Below are 20,566 nucleotides of genomic sequence, written 5' to 3'. Positions count from 1 at the left end.
AAAGAGCACATTTTTAAAGACAATTAACAAATTTTCAATGGGAATTCCAAAGTATTTTCTGGTTTTAAGAGGTTTAAGACAAGGTTTTGACGCCTGGTTTATTACCTGCCATTTCCGCCTGGATAGGACTTGCTTGTGTAGGGTTGTGTTGATGCTCTTACCCTTCGTTAGAGTCTTTGAAAGACAAAAGACAAAAGTTTTAATGATTTTTATATCAGAAAAAACTATAATACAGCTCTAGGAAAAAAATAAGAGACAACTTCATTTTCTGAATCAGTTGTTTGATTCTATAAATTTTTCAACATTTCTCTCAAATTCCAAATAAAAATATTGTCATTTAGAGCATTTATTTGCAGAAAATGAGAAAAGGCTGAAATAACACAAACAAAAAAGATGCAGAGCTTTTAGACCTCAAATAGTGAAACGAAAACAAGTTCTCATTCATAATAAAGTTTTAAGAGTTCAGAAAGCAATATTTGGTGGAATAACTCTGGTTTTTAATCACAGCTTTTTTCCATGCATCTTGGCATCATGTTCTCTCCTCCACCAGTCTTACACACTGCTTTTGGATAACTTTATGCTGCTTTACTCCTGGTGCAAAAATTCAAGCAGTTCAGTTTGGTGGTTTGATGGTTTGTGATCATCCATCTTCCTCTTGATTATATTCCAGAGGTTTTCAATTTGGTAAAATCAAAGAAACTCATCATTTTTAAGTGGCCTTTTATTTTTTTCCAGAGATGTATATAATTAATTTACATAAAAGACAATCTTGCTTACCTTGAACCATGGATGACGAAGACATTCAGTGGCATCAGGCCTCCTAAAACAGAACAAATATGCAAATCGATGCATATAGAGTAAGAAAATATATATATATATATATATATATATATATATATATATATATATATATATATATATATATATATATATATATATTCATATATTATTTATATATTTATATATATATTTTTAAATACTATGATATTCTTAGGATTTTTCTCAGATTTTATAAGGTAAGCACTCACAGTCTGTCTGCTACAAGAAGCTTAATGACGAATCCCTTTGCTTCTCTGGACAGATCTGCGAACATGCTCTCCTCAAACGCCACGTTGGAATTCCTGATGTTCAGCAATGTGTCACGATCATTTTCACCAGCGAATGGTGAGACTCCTGTTAGGCTGTAATAACAAATCATGTTAACTTTTAATTTGCATTGTGTATCGATTATGCGTACTATATTATACAGCATATGTCTATCATAAAGCTTGTGGACACTCCTATGAACACAGCTAATAATAATAATACAATAAAATCTTAATTGCTGTGTTAACGATGCATAAACTGATGTTATATATGATGTAATATGCTAATCACTGAAAAAAACAGCAATCAGAACACCTTTACTCCATTATATCACTTTATAGACTATAGACTGCTTTTCTCTTGTTGAGTGTGGAATATGGAGCTAAACTACCATTTATTTTCTCTATTTAAACTCAGTAACTCAGCACATCACAATATTCTCATATAAAAAGCATAAATACTGTTCTGAAATATTAAAATACTGTAAAAAGGCTCTAGTCTGTCAGATCTAAACTACACTATACTATTATTACTATTATTACTGTCTCCCTCCAAATAATACAGGGAAATACCAGCATTCAAAAAAAATAATATTGTTTTTTAATTATGATGTGGTTATACTGTGGATGATTATAAAATTTATTTTTTTAATGATTGACCCCACTAATATAAATATCATTAAATTCTGCCAATATAATGCAAATTTATATCTAATGTATCCACATTTGAATACCCTTAATTAAAAACTTATATTTGCATTTTGCAAAAAAAATCTTAAATATATTATTTCCATTAATATATTTAGTAAAAAAAAAAGATCATCCTGTGAGAAGTACAGGCTAGTACAATATTTGAACTTTTCGATATATTTTGAATCATGCAAAATATTGTTTATTATTGCTTATGTCAAAAATAAAAAATTATATATTATTTTTATATATATATTGTTTTCTATCTATCTATCTATCTATCTATCTATCTATCTATCTATCTATCTATCTATCTATCTATCTATCTATCTATCTATCTATCTATCTATCTATCTATCTATCTAGTACAGATCAAACAAACTTACCACAAGTAGGTCATAACTCCGACCGGCCTGTGTGAGAAAGTATTGAAATTCTGTGAAACATGGTGGTGGCAGCATCATGCTCAATGTTCAATAAACAAACAAAAAAAGTTAAATACGATACAAACAAATGATTCATAACAAACGTAAAATGATTGGTACCAGATATCTGTTGCCATGGAAACGGGTGTTTGGTTAACAATCTCCGGAGCGACGAATTCAGGAGTTCCGTATTTACAGTACTGAGCTTCATTCTGCGTGAACTTCAGAGCGCTGCCCAAGTCACAAATCCGGATCTGATCATTGTTTCGGTCCGCCATGAGGATGTTTTCAGGCTGGAACACACAAAAATATTATTTTCACATCTATTTAGAGAGCGCACACCACACAGTGACTACAGTGAACACAAAAGTATTCATACCCTTTGAACTTTTTTTACATTTTGTCACATAATTGTGAAGTGGAACGAAAATTATCTATTATTAATTATCATTACAGAGCACCAGATTATAAGGGGCACTGTCGATTTTTGAGAAAATTAAAAGATTTTAGGTGTGCCTTATAGTCTGAAAAATATGGTAGTACTCTAAAATATTGTGCACTATACCTTTATATCCAGGTGAATAATATCATTCAGGTGAAGGTAGGCGATACCCTCTAAGATCTGCCTTATGAAAGATCGAATCTGTAAAACAGACACCAAAAATTACTTTCACACTTTTAATAATCTGAATTAATTCAGATTAATGAAATAAATGGAGGAAAAACTTCCAACCTCAGACTCTAAGACTGTGGTTTTCTTCGTCAGTCTTTCCAAAAACTCCTCATGGCAACTTCATTAAGCAGTTAAGGATAATAAATTACATAAATAGTTCAGAATAAATTACAACCTAAACAAAGTTATTCTCATAAGTAGGCCAATTTTTTTTCTCAAATTATGTTTTTCTTTTGCACATTTTGACATTGGTAACACTTTCTATGAATGTCATCTCTATAAGACTCTATAAATATACTCATAACACATTATAATGCATTCATAAGGCATTTATTATTATGCATCATGAACTGTGGTTATAATGCATTAATAGCTGTGTTTATAACATGTTATACATCAATACCAAGAAACTCAGTCCCAGCTTGCAGACTGTATTATGACTAAAAAAGCTTCCAACTTATAAACATACCCTCAGTAATCCTATAAATATATTTTCAACCACCGATAAATTACTCTTGCCTTGAACATAATATTAATTATAGTCAATTATAATGTATTATAACAGGTCTTTGTGCACTCTAAGTAAAGTGCCAGACTTTCATTGTGGGACTACATTATTAACGATATATATATATATATATATATAGACTATTTTAACATATATACTATAAGCACAGCTTATAACGTATTATGATCACAAGTCATAAGGCTTTATAAACATGGCTATAATGGGTTATGCATTTGTATAAATATTTATAGCCATGTTTATAATGCCTTATGATTGCATTATAATATGTTATGAATGTGGTTATAAAGTCTAATAAAGATGACATTCGTAGAAAGTGTTAGCATGACATTTAATTAATTAACATTAATCCGTTGTTTAAAATGATTCTTCCGCATGCTCGGTGCAATTACCCATTCTCACCAGAGAGGGCACTTAATCTCCTAAACCCCAAAACTTACGGACATCAGTTTTAACTGAGGAGATAAGGATACAGTTCTGTTATGATAACCACCATGTTTTTCTTCTCGAAGGCATCGTGGAAGTAGAGGATCCTCTCGTGGTCCAGCTCAGCCAGGAGCTCCATCTCTCTGAGAGCCGAGGTTTTCCTCTTGGCTCGAGCTGAAATGAACTTCGCAGCGAATTCCAGCTTTTCTTTTTTCTGGGTCACTCGCTTCACATAAGAAAAAGCTCCTCTGAAAAAACAGACATTATGTAAGATGGTTTTTAAAGCAGACGGGAGGTGCAGTGGATGGTAGTGTGTGTTTTTTTCCCAAATTCCACTTTAAACATGAAAAAGTGTGCTCAGCCTGTCAGACCTGCCAATTTCTTTATGGATGTCGTAGTAATCTGTCAGCCTCCGCATCCGTCTGAGAATCATCCCTTCATCCTCCATCTGTTCCTCTTCCTCCTCCTGACGTTTTGCTGTTGCAGTGAGTAAAAAACTGAAGTTATTGCAATACAATACCTGTAACACTGCACTTGATACTTTTATGCATAACATTTTTAGAACAACTCCAGTTTTTTTCCCTTTATTTTTGCCATTTAAGCTCTTCAGGTCCTGTCACTATTAGAAAATGGTACAAAAACTGGTGAATAAATATTTTCAGTACACTATCAGAGCCTTTAAAGAAAACTAATGAACAAAAACTGAAAAAGTGATTGTATTATTGTAAAAAAAAAAAAAATAGTAGTCAATTGACTATTTATTATCATTTTTTTTTTATCAGATTAATCACAACAATATTCTGTGATTAATTGCAATTATTTGCACTTTTTTTTCTTCGTTTTTTTAAGATGCAAGTTTTTTATAGTGGATTTTTAAATGTAAATAAAAGAATAAATGTAAGAGATGTAAAATGCAATCATATTTATATTAGTGTGGAAACAGCATGGAGTAGCAGAAAAATCTACACGTGGGTTGGGGGCGGGGCAGATTACGGCGGAAGTTGATGGTGTAATTAATAGTGTTAAAAAATTATACAGTGTTAATGATGATGACAAATTGGTCGCTTTGTGTTGTACAGATAAAAAATATATAAAAAAACAAATAGAGCCGAATGTATTAATATATGTATAATGTATAATATGTTTTGACATATATATATATAAAGAACTTGAACAGTGGCTGTGCTGCTAAAAGGCAGTGAAATATTCAAGATTTAGAATTGTTTGGATATATTATTAAAATTCTTCCATTTTTGCATTGTGTACATGACCCTTCAAATTATGATATGATGTTGAAGTAGTATGTGACATTTGAGATGTCACAAATAATAAAAATAATAATAATAATAAATAAATAAATAAAAATTCCTTAATCATATGCATGCGTGCAACTAATATTTAATTCTAACATTTAATTCTAACATTTAATTCCAGTATATTAAGTTGTACCGATGTGGACGGTGAGCTCGGCCTTGCAGGAGATTTCTCCCGCCAGGTTTTTAGCGGTGCAGGTATAAACTCCTGAGTCCTCCAGCTGAGCGTTGAGGACCACCAGAGAGCACTCCTGATCATCATACACAAACGTACAGTGACTGCTCTCTGCCAGCAGGACATTATCCTGGAGAAACAAGACAAAAACATATTTATAATATCATATTCTAAGCTAAAAATATATGGAAACACTTTCTATGAATGTCATCTCTATAAGACTTTATAAACATACTCATAAACACATTATAAGGCATTCATAAGGCATTATATGCATGGCTATACATAATTTTTTAAAAATAATTATAACACATCATAGCCATGTTTTTTATGCATCATGAACTGTGATCATAATGCATTATTAGCTGTGTTTATAACATATGTCAATACCACAAACCTCAGTCCCAGCTTGCAGAATTATACATTATGACTAAAAAAAGCTTCTAGCTTAAAAACACACCTGTATAATGCTCTAAATACATGTATATTTTTAACCATTAAGGAATTATACCTGTCTTGAATATAATATTAGTTATAATCACTTATAATATTTTATAACAGGTCTTTGTAAAGCGCTCCAAGTAAACAGTGACAGATTTTTATTGTGGGACTACAGTAGAGTAATAAAGATAGATATATATATACTGAATACTATTTACAGTATATACATTTTATAAACACAGCTAACAACGCATTACAATCATATTGAGTCATAATGCATAATAAACATGGCTATAATGGGTTATATATATATATATATATATATTTGAAGCTCACCTTATACCATAAGATGTCTGGATCAGGTTTTCCCTCAACAACCACAGCAAAACGAGGTGTTTCTCCAACACACACGTCCAGATCTTCCATTATGGTCTCGAAAGCAGGAGGTGCTAAAAAAGCATTCGGTGCAAAATGGTGAAATACATTAAGTTGAAACTGTTTTGCGATAAATGTGAATAAATAACACACTTTTTGTCATACTTATATTTTTTCAGATTATCAAACAAAATTGAATATCAGATAAATATATCCTGCGTAGATAGAAAATACACTTTTTAAATGATAATTTATTTAGTAACACTTGAATTTTATAAACTGAGGCGGGTGAGACCTGCAGTTCTTTAAATGAAATTGTTCTGGGTTTTTTCTGACCTCCTGGATGAGTTGTTCATGCCCTTTTGGAGTAATTTCGGTCGGTGGCCGAATAATAGCTCTCCCTGTGGTTATAGACTTATAGATGATCAATATCTTGGTTTTCTCATCTGCTTTTTGAGCTTTTTGAGATATTTTATCTGCTTCATGTTGTCAGATTTAAGTGATTCTTTTATTTTACAGGTCTGATAGTAATCTGGCCTGGTTGTTGAACTCAACAGTGATTAATCACAGTTAATTTATTAACTTTTTCACACAGGGCTAGATCGGTTTAACTAGATTTTCACCTTTAATCAATGAAATCATCATTTAAAATCTGCTTTTTATATTTACTCAGGTTATATTTGTCTGATATTAAAGTTTTTTTGATAATCTGAAAAAATGTAATTATGATAAAAACGACCATGAGTGAAGAACATAAATAAATGATGTATAATAAAGATGTACTATAAGAAAATCACCTGCCATTGCGAGCTGTACAGTGCACAGGTCACTCCCGTACTGGTTGTTTGCCATACAAATCAACTGCCCGATATCAGATCCCTTCACTCTGGATATCTTTAAAGCATGCTGATCATCATCTGGCATGAACATCTCATGTGTTCCAGGTTTATTTATGAGAGCCATGCCTCTCCTGTAAAATCAAAAAACAGTTTAATAGAAACAGTATTATACAAATTACTGTAATCACACAAGTAAAATGAGTTAAAAACAAAATAAAATACAATTCAAGTAAAAATAAGATTCCTCTTACTTTTTCCAGGTAACTGTAGCCTGGACGTGGTTGAGGGTCACTGTAATGGTAACAGGCTGGTTCTCCACAGCGTAAACAACATCAGGTTTGTCCACGATGACTGGAGCTTTGCGTAAGTATTGCCCTGAAATCACAAATATTTATCTGGTTATCTGACTGATTAGTTTAAATTACTTACAGATTTATCTTCTCTCCACAGTTCTTAAGAGTACAGATACAACATTTTAGTACTTAAGTACAGTAGTAGTGAAGTGAAAATAATACTCCAGTAAAGTACAGATACAGTATTTTAGTACTTAAGTACAGTACAGAATTAAAAATAATACTCCAGTAGATACAGATTCGGCATTTTAGTACTTAAGTACAGTAGTGAAGTAAAAATAATACTTCATTAGATACAGATACAGCATTTTAGTACTTAAGTACAGTAGTAAAGTAAAAAAAAAAATTGTCCAGTAGATACAGATACAGCATTTTAGTACTTAAGTACAGTAGTAAAGTAAAAAAAAAAATTGTCCAGTAGATACAGATACAGCATTTTAGTACTTAAGTACAGTAGTGAAGTAAAAATAATACTCCAGTAGATACAGATACAGCATTTTAGTACTTAAGTACAGTAGTAAAGTAAAAATAATACTTCAGTAGATACAGATACAGCATTTTAGTACTTAAGTACAGTAGTAAAGTAAAAATAATACTCCAGTAGATACAGATACAGCATTTTAGTACTTAAGTACAGTAGTAAAGTAAAAAATAATACTTCAGTAAATACAGATACAGCATTTTAGTACTTAAGTACAGTAGTGTAGTAAAAATAATACTCCAGTAGATACAGATACAGCATTTTAGTACTTAAGTACAGTAGTGTAGTAAAAATAATACTTCAGTAAATACAGATACAGCACTTTAGTACTTAAGTACAGTAGTAGTGAAGTAAAAATAATACTCCAGTAGATACAGATACAGCACTTTAGTACTTAAGTACAGTAGTAAAGTAAAAATAATACTTCAGTATATACAGATACAGCATTTTAGTACTTAAGTACAGTAGTGTAGTAAAAATAATACTCCAGTAGATACAGATACAGCATTTTAGTACTTAAGTACAGTAGTGTAGTAAAAATAATACTTCAGTAGATACAGATACAGCATTTTAGTATTTAAGTCTGCCGGTACCTTTATCGATGAGCTGAACCAGGTCAGTAGGTTGGGAGGGTTTGCTGAAGGCTTTGCCGGTGCTGCACAGAACCCTGAAAGCATATCGGATTCCTTTAGAGAGCGAGGTCACGGTGTAGGTGCTCTCCCTCAGACCAGATGCTATAATCGTCCACTGGATGGAGCCCAAAGCCTGCTGCTGGACAGCATATATGAGGGAACTGTGGTCTGTCAAAACAAGAACACAAAAAAACATCTATATTACATGAGAGCATTGAAGCTACATTAAAGGCCTCATTGAAAAACTCATGCATTTCTCAATTTATCTGTCATTACTAGCTTGAGTTTTCACATTATTGCTATATATATATTATATAAATATTGTTATATATTGATATCAGAGGTCACGTACAGGTTATGTAATTGCATGTGTTAATGTCTATTTTGAGGGTCTATTTAAAAGGGTGAATTTTCGTAATGTGTGTTTTTCAATAGTGTGTGGAATAGGTTGTATACACACACACACACACACACACACATACAGTTGTGGTCAAAAGTTTACATACACTTGTAAAAAAACATAATGTTATGGCTGTCTTGAGTTTTCAATAAGTTCTACAACTCTTATTTTTCTGTGATAGAGTGATCGGAACACATACATGTTTGTCACAAAAAACAGTCATAAAATTTGGTTCTTTCATAAATTTATTATGGGTCTGCTGAAAATGTCACCAAATCTGCTGGGTCAAAAATATACATACAGCAACAAAATTTGTCAATTTTGGTGATGTAGCGAGTTGTGTCAATCAAATTAGCTTCATGTCATGGCCTCTTCACTTCTTTTAAGTGATTCTGATTGACTACAGCTGTTGACTTCTCATGAGCCCATTTAAATAGGGCTCATTTGACCCAGTGATTAGACTCAGCTACAAAAGCTACAATGGGAAAGTCAAAGGAACTCAGTGTGGATCTGAAAAAGCGAATTATTGACTTGAACAAGTCAGGGAAGTCACTTGGAGCCATTTCAAAGCAGCTACAGGTCCCAAGAGCAACTGTGCAGACAATTATACGCAAGTATAAAGTGCATGGAACAGTTGTGTCACTGCCACGATCAGGAAGAAAACGCAAGCTATCACATGCTGCCGAGAGGAGATTGTTCAGGATGGTCAAGAGTCAACCAAGAATCACCAAGAAGCAGGTCTGCAAGGATTTGGAAGCTGATGGAACACAGGTGTCAGTCTCCACAGTCAAGCGTGTTTTACATCGCCATGGACTGAGAGGCTGCCGTGCAAGAAAGAAGCCCTTGCTCCAGAAAAGGCACCTTAAGACTCGGCTGAAGTTTGCTGCTGATCACATGGACAAAGATAAAACCTTCTGGAGGAAAGTTCTCTGGTCAGACGAAACAAAAATTGAGCTGTTTGGCCACAACACCCAGCAATATGTTTGGAGGAGAAAAGGTGAGGCCTTTAATCCCAGGAACACCATGCCTACTGTCAAGCATGGTGGTGGTAGTATTATGCTCTGGGGATGTTTTGCTGCCAGTGGAACTGGTTCTTTGCAGAAAGTAAATGGGATAATGAAGAAGGAGGATTACCTCCAAATTCTGCAGGAAAACTTAAAACCATCAGCCCGAAGGTTGGGTCTTGGGCGCAGTTGGGTGTTCCAACAAGACAATGACCCAAAACACACATCAAAAGTGGTAAAGGAATGGCTAAACCAGGCTAGAATTAAGGTTTTAGAATGGCCTTCCCAAAGTCCTGACTTAAACCCCATTGAGAACATGTGGACAGTGCTAAAGAAACGGGTTCATGCAAGAAAACCATCACATTTAGCTGAACTGCACCAATTCTGTCAAGAAGAGTGGTCAAACATTCGACCTGAAGCTTGCCAGGAGCTTGTGGATGGCTACCAAAAGCGCCTAGTTGCCGTGAAAATGGCCAAGGGACATGTAACCAAATACTAATGTTGCTGTATGTATATTTTTGACCCAGCAGATTTGGTGACATTTTCAGCAGACCCATAATAAATTTATGAAAGAACCAAATTTTATGACTGTTTTTTGTGACAAACATGTATGTGTTCCGATCACTCTATCACAGAAAAATAAGAGTTGTAGAACTTATTGAAAACTCAAGACAGCCATAACATTATGTTTTTTTACAAGTGTATGTAAACTTTTGACCACAACTGTATATATATATATATATATATATATATATATATATATATATATATATATATATATATATATATATATATATATATATTTCTTCAATAGCTCTTGATTGGTGTGTAATTTACTCAAAAATCATTGTAAATATTAAGCTGTCTAACTCATTAACTAATTATATAAACTGTAATTTATTACAACTGTAATAAATCTGTAACAAAGCATATGTCACTGGTAGTTACACAGTTATTACATGATTGTTAATGTGTAACTACACAATTATTAGAGACACGTATTATAAAGTGGGACCAAAACATGTATCTACAAATAGCTTTGCAGGAGAGAGAATAAAACTTTCTTAATTTTTAATGGAATCAATAAGATTTGTTCCTTGTATCTTTAAAGCTCAAATCAAATGTCAAAAGTCTGTATGACAAGAGTGATGAAGTTGTCCATCCCTGCAGTAAAAAGCATTCTTTTGTTTTCAGAAAGAATTTAATTTTCTTAAAACAGAGTTAAACAGTGCATTATCTGTAGGAACAAGTTGGCCTTTTAAATGTATTTTATGATATATTCAGGAATATAGTGTAATGCTATAACGTATGCTTTTATTCAATTTGAGAGCCAAATACTGCATTTACTTGTTTATATTGTGTTTTCTTTATATTGTGCCTCACCACAAACACTGAGCACTTTAGCCCCCCCTTAAAAAGTTAAAAAGTTAAGCTTACAATAAGTTTGCCCTTATTATATACTTTACTGCTTATATAATGTGCTTTTGTGTTGCTCTGTTACGAAAACAGTCAATAAAAACCCTTAAATAGCAGAGCAGCAGATATTAAAAACAGGGATGCAGTGCTCTTTCTAGTCATTAAAATGTAATTTAAAAGCAGTTAAAGGCGATGCAGCTATAAATACAGCAGTGTGTTTTATATGCATGGGTCCACGAAAAAAAAGCATGCAATAAAAAGCGAATAGCATTTACCAATGAATGGATCAAGACATTTTGGTCTTTTCCAGCTTAAAGTGATGCTTCTTCCACTTATAGACTCGACGACTGGAGGCCCGTCGGGAGGGTCAGGAATGATGTCTGTTGAGAGAAAAGTTTTCTAATGACTTTATTTGGAAAACACTGAACATTTATATTCACACTTACTGAGCCAAAATGTTAGTAACCTCAATATAAAGCCTGTGGACTATAGAGTGAAACAATAATTAGGGTCCTATTTTAGCATTCTAAAAAAAAGACCCCTGTTTTCTTTTTAAACTAGTCTTAAAACCCAATTTTTATTCTTTGGCTTTTATTCTTTTTGCTCTGTTTTGGTATTTTTCTTTACTGTTTCATTTGTTTTTCAATTACTTTTTACTGTTTTATTTTAATCTTGTCTTATTGTTTTAGTGTTTGTTTTATGATTTATAATTATCTATATACAGCAATTTGTTTCAGCTGTTGTTGTTTTTAAAGTACTTTATAAATACAGTTGAGTTAAGAGTTGAGAGTTCTATAGGTGATACTTGATTTAGGGCATCAGTGTGTCTTTGCTATCATAATGATGGGAAAAGTACACCTTACGTGGCTTAAAATGTGCAAAAAAACATGTTCTAATTATCTAATTACTTTTCTTATATCTATCTAATTATTAATTAATGAGTGTGGTTAGTTTTGGGTGTAACATGAAATAAACCAATCATCGTGTAATTTGATATTTCCTATAAGAGCCAGGTGCACTCTGACTTTGGCGAATTGTTATTTTAAGGGTGCAGTGCTTTTGCTCATCTTAGCATAGGACTAAGCTGCCAAGATAGGAACAGACATCTGACTGATGATTGCAGTCAGGGTTTTAATCGGTCAGTGGCGCACCTGTGTTTTCCGCTGCCAAGATAGAAATACACCATAAATTTACCTGAACACCTCTTATTTCCCAACCACCACGCCCATCAGCATAGATATATTCACAAGCACCGTTCCATTGTTATTTAAACAATACATGCACAAGGTATGAAAATAGACTGTTGGCGGGGTGTAAAAGTAAAAATTTTAAAAAAGGGGGATGCCAAAATCTTTTTCACAGCACTGTACAATTTATAACACTTCATAACATTACATACACTGAAATACATACATCAGAACATCTGAATACATTAACTGTGACAAAAAGCGCAGAACTCAAAGTAAAGATACCTGTTCTCTTACCTGTCACGTAAAGATGAGCATAGCAGACGGCTTTTCCCATCTTATTAGAGATGACGCTTTTATACACACCGCTGTGGCCGTGACACACTGACCGAATGACCAGACTGTGGACATCCCTGTCTAGAAAATGCAAAACATACATGGAACAGATGTCTTACGTTCATTTTAAACATCTTTTCAGCAGATTCAACTGTTGGAGACACATCTTTGCATATTTTTTTTTCATCTTTTTACCAAACATTCCTGCCACAGCTGCATTCTCTATTATAAATCAGGCAATATCTCTTCTAAATTAAATAGATAAAGGTGAAAAAACTGCTCAAATCTCATTTTGGATTAATTAGGGCAATACAATCATGTCATTTATTTTCACCTTATTTCCTCACCTGAACCTGAACCTGAGCCTGCTCTTTACTCTGGAAAAACTGTCCAATATCAATGATGATCAATGATGATTGGCTGGCCATACACACACAAACACACTGGACAACAACAGAATAGAAAGTTCTGTTTGATTTTGTGTGCATTTGTCCACTACTAAATATTTTTGTTAATTGGATTTAATTGCTATATTAATTTTAGAGTAGAATATTAGTCTTCTATTCTGTTTATTACTATGGAAACCCCTAAAGTAAACTGCTATCTCAATATTTTGAGATACTAAGTCATTATTTTGAGATACTATCTCAATATTTTAAGATACTATTTTGAGATAGCAAATATTGAGATAGTATCTCAAAACAATGACTTACTATCTAAATATAATGAGATAGCAGTTTACTTACAGACAGAAAAACTAAAAAACTAAAAAAAAAAATCCCATCACTGGAGTTAATTCAGATCTTAAAGGGTTAATCATATAATTTTTATGATTTTAATATTTTTTAGCTTATAAGAGACAAACTACTGTTAAAACAAATTGCTTTCACTTTAAGGGTACTGAGACTCGTTTTATTGGTGTTTGAACCTCCTAAAAGTGTGTAGTGTTGAGGTTCCACACTTACACTGTGTCATCTTCCTGTCCTCAGTGCTGTCTATCTTCTGGCCGTTGTGGTACCAGCTGATGGAGGGATACGGCATCCCTGTAACTTTACACTTCAGCACCGCCTCCTTCCCCTCCACCACCTCCACATCACTGAGAGGCTTAATGAAGTCCGGCATCGTCCTGCGCTCCGTCTCCCCCTCCAGCACCTCCGGCTCTTCTGGGATCGAAGGCATCTTCTCCAACCTCGACCTGAAACAGACGGAGGAAATGCAGCAATAAAACAAACCTTTATCTTATTATGGATTATTTTTCTATACAGCTCTTTAATACTGATTTTATTTCACATGTTTACATGTTAAATGCAGGGGAGTTTCAGCAGAAGCTTGAGCTGCTGCAGAGGGGGCAGATAACACAGTTAAAAGCGAATGCTTTTTGTAGTCCTGTTTTCTGAATTTTCACCCACTCCTTCTCCTTTCTTTCTCCTTTCCCGCGCACAGCACAGCTTTCTTGCACGCACAGCGTGTTTTTCAGATCTTCCCACAGATTTTTTTCAGCTTGTGCTCTATGTGTAGTTCCTGTGTATTTGGGATTTGGGATTTAAAATGATGCATCCACCCCCATGCTTTACAGTGCGCTAATTGTTATTTTCATCGATTTCTGTTTCTTATTTTCCCTCTAAACAAAGAATTGTTACATACAGTATATTTAAAGATATGAAGGGTCTGTGATGTAAATTGTCAAGTAAAATATAATGTAAGCAGAATTTGCGTTTATTTCTTTTTATCCTAGAAAAAAAAAAAACAAAACATGAATCGCACAATTATACTAAGGCCTGTCACGATAATTACATTATCGACTTCAATCGTACAATAAATGGACATTACCTCAATAATATCTGATAATAGTGATTCGGTCTATTGTTCTGTGTTTATTTGTATGTTTTTTTTCACATATATAACAGTGAACATTATTTTATCCAATCATGCTAAATGACAAATCAGTGCTTCAATAACTGTGACTTTATACATAAAATTCACGCAAAAAAAACACATAAAAAAAACGAGTATAACTTTTAGTTTACTCTGGTTCTTAATCAGGTTAAAAGTTTTCATGCATCTTGGCATCATGTTCTCCTCCACCAGTTATACACACTGCTTTTGGATAACTTTATGCTGCTTTACTCCTGGTGCAAAAATTCAAGCAGTTCAGCTTGTTTTGATGTGATGCTTGTGATCATCCATCTTCATTGATCATCCATTATTTTTCCAGAGCTGTATATTATATAGTGTATCATTGTGACAGTGGCAATTAATGGTCCTAAAATGACATTAATATCATTTATCGCAATAATTTCTGGAACGATATCTCGTCCACACACAATTCTTATCGTAACAGATTTAGGTGTGCTAAAAAAGAGCTTTCTAATTGGTCAGCAGGTCTTACATGTGGGAGGAAATGACGGGTCGAGGTTCCTGCACATACAGCTCAGCTGAGCTCTCAGCCTGCCCGTGAGAATTTCGCGCAACGGCCGAGTAAAAGCCCTCGTCCTGCTGGGTCACGTGGGAGAGGAGCAGGGAGTGTCGTCCTCCTTCAGAGAGAATATGAATATTCTCGTTCTCCACCACTGGATGTTCTAATGAGGGAAAAGAACAGACGTTCTCCTTAAAGGAACTCTGAAAGAACAGCAGTACTGCTAAAAATGAAAACCCTCTGCATTATTCAACAGAGAGCTGATGAACAGTTCCTGCCAGCCTGCATCCAAAACCATGTTAAAAGTATTGTGTTTTATTATGCTTTATTTTTAGAAAACACTAAAAGACAAATAGCAGAAAGGTGGGTCCTCACCACAGTGGGTCCAGGTAACCCGGGGGGGGGGAGAGCCGCTGACTTTACAGTCGAAACGAGCAGAACGACCCTCGAGAACCTCCAGTAGATCCAGCTTTCGAGTGAAGAGAGGTTCCTTGGATGGGATGACGGAGAGCTTGGCACTGCTGATCACCTCCTCTGACCATGACGTAAGAAATATATATATGATATATTAATGCTTCATGCTTAAACACCATTTAACAATACTAACTACAGTATACAGTACTGTGCAAAGGCTTTAGGCACCAAAGCAAATTACGTTAATCTATTTATGATTTGAAAAGATGCAAATAAACATTAATACAGGAAAACGTAACAAAGAATGTCTAATTTTTAACTATAAGTATGTTAAATACTGCCAATCCTGTGAGCCGAGCTGTAGTACAAAGTTTAGAGATTTCACATTTACCAGTAATTTACCAAAACAGGTGTTGAGTAATATGATGAGAACTAAAAAATAAATAACTCTATTAAACTCAGATTAAGAGGGGGGAGAGATTAGGAGATGCTTTTTTAAGGAAAACAGGGCTGTAAAAGCTCTACTGAGAGGGAAACACAATATAAGTATTATATATAAAATATAAGTATTTATTGTTTTTTAATTAATCTAAATTGCCATTAAGACAGTTAATTATTTTTTTATTAGTATTTACTTATTTTAGTATTAATATTTCCCTTTGTATTGTGTTCTTGAATTGCCTTTGTAAAGTGAGTTGCCAGGTTTGTGGTTTTTCCACCTAGCTGGGCTTGTTTAAATTTAAAGTTGTATATTTAAAGGATGAGGAGCTTTTTTGACTACTTTTATATTTATTGCGGACTCCAAAATGCCTTAATTGTTTAAAACTGTTTAAAATTAAATTGTACTGCCTTTTAAACCTTTGTGGAAACTTTGGATATTAGGCTCGTTTAAGCTTCTGACGGGAGGGTTTTAGACAGACTTTGTTCAGGATTTTTTTGCTGGACAAGGCAACCCTGGCTGCAGCTTGTAGTAACTCATGGTTCTGCTTTCTCTCTGGCTCCAGAGACAATAAGCCACTATATGTGGAATTTAATGATGAGGCTGATGTACAGTGAGGATAGGTGTTGTCTTGTCCCTTATCTGGAGTGTTTACATTCTTACACACACATTAAAGAAGCATCAACAATGAAATTCTGTATTTAAACATTTTTATAGTCAACGTTGTAGATTATGATGAATAATCGTTGCAGTTATACTAATTATCTTAATAATAACATGTTAATAACAAGTTATGGCTGATTCTCAGGCTGTAATTCAGTGCTGTGTACTGGAAGCGTACCTTTAGCCGTGCTGAGTTTGCAGGTGTAACAGCCGCTGTCGTCCTCATGCACAGATCTGAGCAACAGACGACACCTTTTCCCATCGAACTGCATCTTACAGTCTAATAAAGCCGGCTGGATCAGCTTCCCATTGGCCAGCCAGTCCACGTCCGTGTCCTGCGGGCCGGTCACGAGACATTCAAACAGGGCAGTTTTGCCGGCTCGAACCCTGATGTCCTGCACGGGGCTGATGATGGATAAAGCCTCCTGAGGAGGAGGAGCTGAGGAAGAAAATATGAGTTAAATATAAAGCTTTAATATAATACAGTGAATAATAGAAAAATAGAGGATTTGTAGTAAGCTGTAGTGAAACATGATAACAAGTACAAACTGTTTGTAGAATAGCCCACATCTGTTTTCTTCCAGTATTCCCAAATACAGTGATTTTAGCCGATGCTCCCAACAGACTTATAATGTGAGTGATAGGGGCATAGAGTTACCCATACAAATAAATGCCTATTTTTACACCATTAACAATAAACCCAAAGTAGCTTCACACTTTTACATTGGTGGAATTCCAAGATATTTAAAATGAGGCACTGAGAGCTTTTACAGTTTAAAAGTGATTAAAAATATTTAATGAGAAATTAGAAATAATAAGAAACAAACAATAAAATAAAAAAATAATAAATAAAAGAAATATTAATTTTAAATCAACATTTAGTATATATGAATAAAACATGTATGTACAAAAAAATAGAAAATTCTAAAAGACCATAAAAACAAATTTACACTAAAAAGTAAAGAATTTATAAAATATGAAATATAGGCAAAGATAATAATAGTAAAAGTAAAGTAAAATGATAAGAATGATAAAAATGATAAGAAATTATGAATATAATGAACTAAGAATATTAGAATAAAAATATAAGACATTAGAATAAAATAAATAAATAAATATAAATAAGAAAAAAAAATAAGAAAAATATAAACTTTTAATAATTTAAAAGTAATTTAAAACAATCACAGGCTTTTTTTGCTGGTGATTAGAGACTAAATGTTAAAAACCTGAAATTTCTTAGTGCTCAGGGCTCTCAGAATTCCACTAATGTAGAAATGTTGAGCTACTTTGAGTTTGTTATTAATGGTGTAAAAATAGTGATTTATTTGCATGGGTAACTCTATGCCCCAATCACTATCACTATAACTGTAAGCCTGTTGGGAGCATCAGATAAAAACGCTGTATTTTGTTCTGAATGCTGGAGGTGAATGGAGATCTGCTATTCAATTAAATAAGTTCGATTACATTAAATAAATCATTCTTAATCCTCTGTTTTCACTCTTTTTCTCACCTTTGACCTCCAGCTGGCACTCGGTCTGCTTGGTGCCGTACTCATTAATAATCTTGCAGGTGTAAACTCCAGCATCTGATTTCTCAGCTGATTTAATTCGTAGCTCACATCTCCCATCCTGCACTTCACCAAGCTCGTGACGATCACTTGATTTAATGTTCACTCTGTCCTTCAGCCTGAAAGTACAGATTTATTTTATTATTTAGTTTATTTTACAGTATTTACCACTTTTGTTTTAGCTATTTTAGCTTTTTTTTTGTAGCCCTACCCCTATCAAACATCGTATCAAACATCATCACACTGGAAATGGGAAAAATTTAAAAACTCTCACCAGTAGATCACTGGCTTTGGCTGGCCACAAAACTGAACACACAGAGTGACTTCTTCTCCCTCAGTCACTATCTGATCACACAAAGGGACCTGGTGAGATAAATTAATAATAATTATTATTATTAGCATCAAAACGGGAAGAGACTGACCTTAGCTGGCATAATAAGGTACAGTATTTTATAGGATAATAACCGAAAAAATGATTATTGTGCCATAGAGGGTTATTTCTAATACTGCCTCTCAAAAAAAATTGAATATAACTGAAAAGTTACTTTATTTTAGTAATTCAGTTCAACAACCAGTGATGGTTTGGATAAAGAGACATGTCATCTGCTGGTGTTGATCCACTGTGATCCACTTACTACACTGAAATGCGGATTTCATTTTCCAGCAGGACTTAGCACACTGCCAAAAGTACCAATCCCTACTCATTGAAATAAAAGCACGTCACCTGGAAAGAGGGAGGTTCTTTAAAACGTGGTCTTTCAGCTGAATTTAGCCCGAACCCAAACTCCTCGTTCTCCTCCATGGGGCTCAGAAATTCCTCATCGGAGGCCAGAGGACTACAGGACTGCTCCAGCGGCAAACTCAGAGATCCACCTCTCACCTGAACCGGCTCTGAAACAGGACATAAAAAAGCCTTTTATACAGTTTTTACTATTTAAATGTGCTTTTACAAAATAAATCAGTAGCTGCAAATTTGGAAGAAGGTAATTATGCAAAGCAAACTATGTAATACTGTAAATTATTTAAAATAAAATAATATACATTTCAATAACTGTATACAGAACAAACTAATATACATATGATTAGAGAGAGAAAAGAAAAGAAAAGAAAACAGATGCTTCAAGTACAGAGTCAATACCATATTTCTAAAAAACATAATGGTACTTATTTTCTATGGAACAAAAGGTACCAAAACTACAGCAGTCTCACAGTAAATTACTAAATGATGCTTCATTTAAGAGTTTAAGTGTTTAAGAATCACAGCCGAGTATATATTAAATAATTAATAAATAATTGTGTTATTAAATAATTATAATAATATAATCAATGTAAATCCTGGGTTAATTCTTCATGTAAACACTAATATTCTTTTAACAATGGTAGATTGTGTGTTACTTAAACTTTTTTAAACAATTACAACATCATCACATTACTAAAATATTTCATACCTGAACACGATCTGGTCAGATATTTTAAACATCATCTATTAAATAAACAATTTTTACGATCATATTTCCTTTTAATTTGATTGATAATCAATCAATCAATAAAAAAAAATACAGATTAATCAATTATCAAAATAATAATTAGTTACAGCCATAATATGATAAACAGACAGAAATAAAGAAAGAAAGAAAGAAAGAAAGATAGATATTATTATTATTCATCCCCCTCAACGCCGAAACTGTATCCACTGTTTTTGGCGTTTTTTTTAACAGTACAGACGTTGCCATGGCACCACGGCGCTTGGCAACCGAGGAGGAGATTACAGGAAGATGTGGTTTCTGAACAGAAGCAGATGGCAGCGAGATCTAACTGATCACAGCTGGATATAATTGATTAATCCTTCAGTTTCTGACCCGATCACAGCGTTTCCACTCACAGGAGGAGCTGCTGAGACACAGCTCTCTTTACACCAGTGGAAAATTCCAGATCCTCTTTAATCGAGAGGTCTGAGTGCTGGTTACACAACAACACTCATTACAGCTGATTCTCCCTGCTGAGGAAGCTCGAGTGAGAACTTGAGTTTCAACAGAGGCTGGAAACATCTCTGTTCTCATTACCTACTGTCTCTACTGTCTCTCTGTAATTCAGTTTTCTGAATTAAAGACAAATAAATACATATAATACACTGTAAACATGAAACCTATGGTCCATGAGTTTGTTTGAACTAAAATAAAATAAAAAGCTTCTCTGGTGAGCTTTTGTTTACATCCCTCCTCTGTCTCTCTCTGTCGCGATCATTTCCACCCTTTTTGTGGATGCCATGTAATGGCTTGGTGAAGTAATT

The 20,566-nt window shown here is 33.8% G+C and overlaps 1 protein-coding gene across 5 annotated transcripts in view; it reads right to left on the bottom strand.

Moving 5' to 3' along the window:
- The window catches only part of spega (striated muscle enriched protein kinase a), a 64,840-nt gene that overhangs the window by 14,561 nt on the left and 29,713 nt on the right, over positions 1-20,566 (bottom strand). For all 5 annotated transcript variants that reach the window (XM_049479857.1, XM_049479861.1, XM_049479859.1 and 2 more), the window contains 23 exons: positions 19,001-19,167; positions 18,551-18,639; positions 18,220-18,395; positions 16,888-17,148; positions 15,569-15,727; positions 15,167-15,356; positions 13,743-13,972; positions 12,739-12,858; positions 11,530-11,634; positions 8,396-8,602; positions 7,220-7,343; positions 6,927-7,099; positions 6,091-6,203; positions 5,275-5,443; positions 4,197-4,302; positions 3,873-4,073; positions 2,934-2,991; positions 2,766-2,843; positions 2,321-2,493; positions 2,162-2,188; positions 1,029-1,181; positions 778-820; positions 106-174 (listed from right to left, as the gene is read on the bottom strand). In XM_049479857.1, coding sequence (XP_049335814.1) covers positions 106-174; positions 778-820; positions 1,029-1,181; positions 2,162-2,188; positions 2,321-2,493; positions 2,766-2,843; positions 2,934-2,991; positions 3,873-4,073; positions 4,197-4,302; positions 5,275-5,443; positions 6,091-6,203; positions 6,927-7,099; positions 7,220-7,343; positions 8,396-8,602; positions 11,530-11,634; positions 12,739-12,858; positions 13,743-13,972; positions 15,167-15,356; positions 15,569-15,727; positions 16,888-17,148; positions 18,220-18,395; positions 18,551-18,639; positions 19,001-19,167 — 3,191 coding nt within the window. The remainder of the gene's footprint in view (positions 1-105; positions 175-777; positions 821-1,028; positions 1,182-2,161; positions 2,189-2,320; positions 2,494-2,765; positions 2,844-2,933; positions 2,992-3,872; positions 4,074-4,196; positions 4,303-5,274; positions 5,444-6,090; positions 6,204-6,926; positions 7,100-7,219; positions 7,344-8,395; positions 8,603-11,529; positions 11,635-12,738; positions 12,859-13,742; positions 13,973-15,166; positions 15,357-15,568; positions 15,728-16,887; positions 17,149-18,219; positions 18,396-18,550; positions 18,640-19,000; positions 19,168-20,566) is intronic.

Source organism: Astyanax mexicanus, chromosome 5 (assembly GCF_023375975.1).
Source record: "Astyanax mexicanus isolate ESR-SI-001 chromosome 5, AstMex3_surface, whole genome shotgun sequence".
Taxonomy (NCBI): domain Eukaryota; kingdom Metazoa; phylum Chordata; class Actinopteri; order Characiformes; family Acestrorhamphidae; genus Astyanax; species Astyanax mexicanus.
The sequence above is the reverse complement of the archived record's forward strand: the minus strand, read 5'-3'. Positions and strand labels throughout refer to the sequence as shown.